We start from the raw sequence: 2,682 nt of genomic DNA, 5'->3' as shown, positions 1-2,682 counted from the left end.
CCAACTCAGGCAACACCTCCTCCACGGAGCCCCCTGATGCCTCATAATTCTAGCAAACCTCTCCATTCTTGTATTGGAATTGCCCATTTACTTGCCTCTCCTATTAGACTATTCATACTGTTGTTCACTGGGGAGCTCTGCTGGGTTAGTGGTAAGAAATTGTGCTGCCAACACCAAGGTACAAGGTTCAAATCCACAAGCTGCTCTGCAGAAGAAAAATGGACAATCTCCTCCTGTACAATTAACTGCCTTTTGAAAACCTGTTGGAGTCAGTTCTGACTCAATGGTACACAACAGCAGTGCTGTTCACTTGGAGATCCTTGGTGTCTGTCATTGTGTATGGCATGTCCTTGGACCTTCCTTAAGTGCTGGCTGGGTTCACATGGCTCCCCATGGGACCGAAAGGGAACAGTAAGGCAAATTCTGAATGTTATCTTGGCAGCTGCAGCCAAGAGGAATGAAAAGGCCAAGCTCCATAATCTCTGATAATAAGGTCATAATTGGGTACATTCCTAGACACCCTTTTAAGCACTTTCACGTACATTATCCAATTTGGAGCTCATAAAAGCCAGGAGATGGGTATATTACGGGGGCTGAGATGGAGTAGTTAGTGATATATGATACAGTCACCATCACGCAGCTGGGAAACGACTGCCTTCAAACCAGGTAGTTAACAGCCTCTTTTCCTTGAACTTCAAAGTCAAATCCACACAGCGAGCACAACTTCCCCCTGACCTGGCCTCAGCTTACTGCTCTGTGGTCCGGGATCCCTCCTGTGGTGGTATTGGCCAGGCCTGGCGTCTTCCCGAGGGAAAGCATTTCACAGACCTGGTTCTAGATAACGAATTGAAAAGGTCATCAGGACAGAATGGGCTTTCTATTACCACATCTGGGCACGTGCTTGCTGAGCAGTGCCATGTTACCCAAGTAAAAGTAAGCCCGTGCTTACGGAGTGAACAACTTCCCAACGTTTTCCCACCACGTCAAAGATTCAGCCTCTAGAGCCGTGGGCATCTATCTGTCAGTTCTGCAGCACTGAGGTAACCAGAGCCTCTTTTCAAATGGCCAGTCCCTGGCAGGGGCAGAGCGCCCATGAGAGGCTGCTCAAGGCAGTTACTAAGTGAACCCAAGGGAGGGACAGCACCTTCCCACCCCACTACCTGAGATGCCAGCCCTTTGCAACGTGTGCTTCCTTCTGCCTCCAGGCTTGCAAAGCTCAACGTGGGAAAAAATGCGGTGTGGAATCCTATGCCAGTTGCTGTGGCTTTGGCCCTTTCTGTCCTACAACCATGCCACGCCCATCTGGACGGTCCAGGAAGACACCAGAGCCCTCATCAGTACCATCGTCAACAGGATCGATGAGCTTTCGTTCATGGTAGGGACGAACGAGGGGATCCCGGGGCTCTAAGTGTCCAATAGCCCCACCCGGCATTGACTTCCAGTGGGGCTGGACACAGATCTATCTCCTGAAGGACATCTAGCTCCCTATTCTGTCCTACAGAGTTGCTACGATATTGGATTGAGTGGTGCAGTTTGGCCTTAGCTACAAGCGTAAAGGCACCATGAAAGAAGGAAGAGCTGGTTTAATTGCTTCTGTTAAGATTATAGGCAAGAAAATCCTATGGAACGGGTCTACTCTGTAACACAGAGCTGACTCAAACCTAAATGAGAAACAAGTGGTGGCCACTTGGAGGGGGAGGATCAGATCGTTGGCCCAGGAGTGAAGGAAGGGCAGGGTGTTTGGGAAAGGCATCCAGGAGGCCAACCAAAGTGAGATTCAGCCATCCCCAGGGCCCAGGAGACCAGAGTTGAGGACAGTGGGGCCGGGGGAAGGGGCCACCAGGAGGGTGGGAAGGCCCGAGGGCCTGCGGAGTGGACCTCTCCCCTCCTTGCTGAGTTCTGCCCTCTCTCTCCCTCCCGTACAGCAAACTGTCCCCTCCAGCCAGATCTCCAACTTTGACTTCATTCCTACGCTCCAGTCTGTCAGTAGCCTGTTAAAGATGGACGAGGCCTTGGTGATCTACCAGAAGGTCCTCAGCAGCCTGGTTACAATAGATATGACCCAAATAATAAATGACCTGGGCGACCTCCGAAACCTGATCCACGCGATGGCGGAATCCAGGGGCTGCCCCGTCCTCAAAGCCAGTGGCCGGGGGACCATCATGAATCTCAGCGATATCCTGAAAGTCTCAAACCACACCCTCGCGGTAGTGACCCTGCGCCGGGTACAGAAGTCTCTGCAAGATATACAACAGCAGCTGGACCTCAGCCTCCGTTGCTGACGTGCTTCCAGCTCTTCCTTCAAGGGTCGGCATCGAGGGGAGAAGCCTCAGCTCCCAGGGGTCTCCAGGAAGAGTGTGTGTGGACCTCCTTGATGTAGGACTCTAATCCATTTTCTCTTACTCCTTCAAACTACCCTAACAAAGGACTCAAGGCATGTTGCTTGAAGTCAAAGCTATGTGTACACACGACGCTATGCTCACTGGGAAGAGGTCCACCAGCAGATGATGAGCTCTGTCGGTGATCCTCACAAGGCTTCAGCCAGCTGCAGGAGTTATCCTGGTCCACCTTCCTGGCCCATCTCTTCTCTCACTGCCTGCTCCAGTGTGACCCAGGGGACAGCCCCAGGGGGCCCAGAGCCTCTGGGCAATTGAAGCAAGGTTCCACTTGAACATTCCAGGC

At 52.1% G+C, this 2,682-nt stretch overlaps 1 protein-coding gene across 1 annotated transcript; it reads left to right on the top strand.

Annotated features, from left to right (window-relative positions):
• The first annotated feature begins 1,231 nt into the window (after positions 1-1,231).
• On the top strand, positions 1,232-2,282 carry LEP (leptin). Its single transcript, XM_006896093.1, has 2 exons — positions 1,232-1,375; positions 1,926-2,282. Exons 1-2 carry the CDS (start codon positions 1,232-1,234, stop codon positions 2,280-2,282), a joined length of 501 nt encoding a protein of 166 aa, XP_006896155.1.
• The last annotated feature ends 400 nt before the right edge of the window (positions 2,283-2,682 follow it).

Source organism: Elephantulus edwardii, unplaced genomic scaffold, assembly GCF_000299155.1.
Source record: "Elephantulus edwardii isolate Elephantulus edwardi_28Jun2011 unplaced genomic scaffold, EleEdw1.0 scaffold00181, whole genome shotgun sequence".
NCBI lineage: Eukaryota > Metazoa > Chordata > Mammalia > Macroscelidea > Macroscelididae > Elephantulus > Elephantulus edwardii.
The sequence above is the reverse complement of the archived record's forward strand: the minus strand, read 5'-3'. Positions and strand labels throughout refer to the sequence as shown.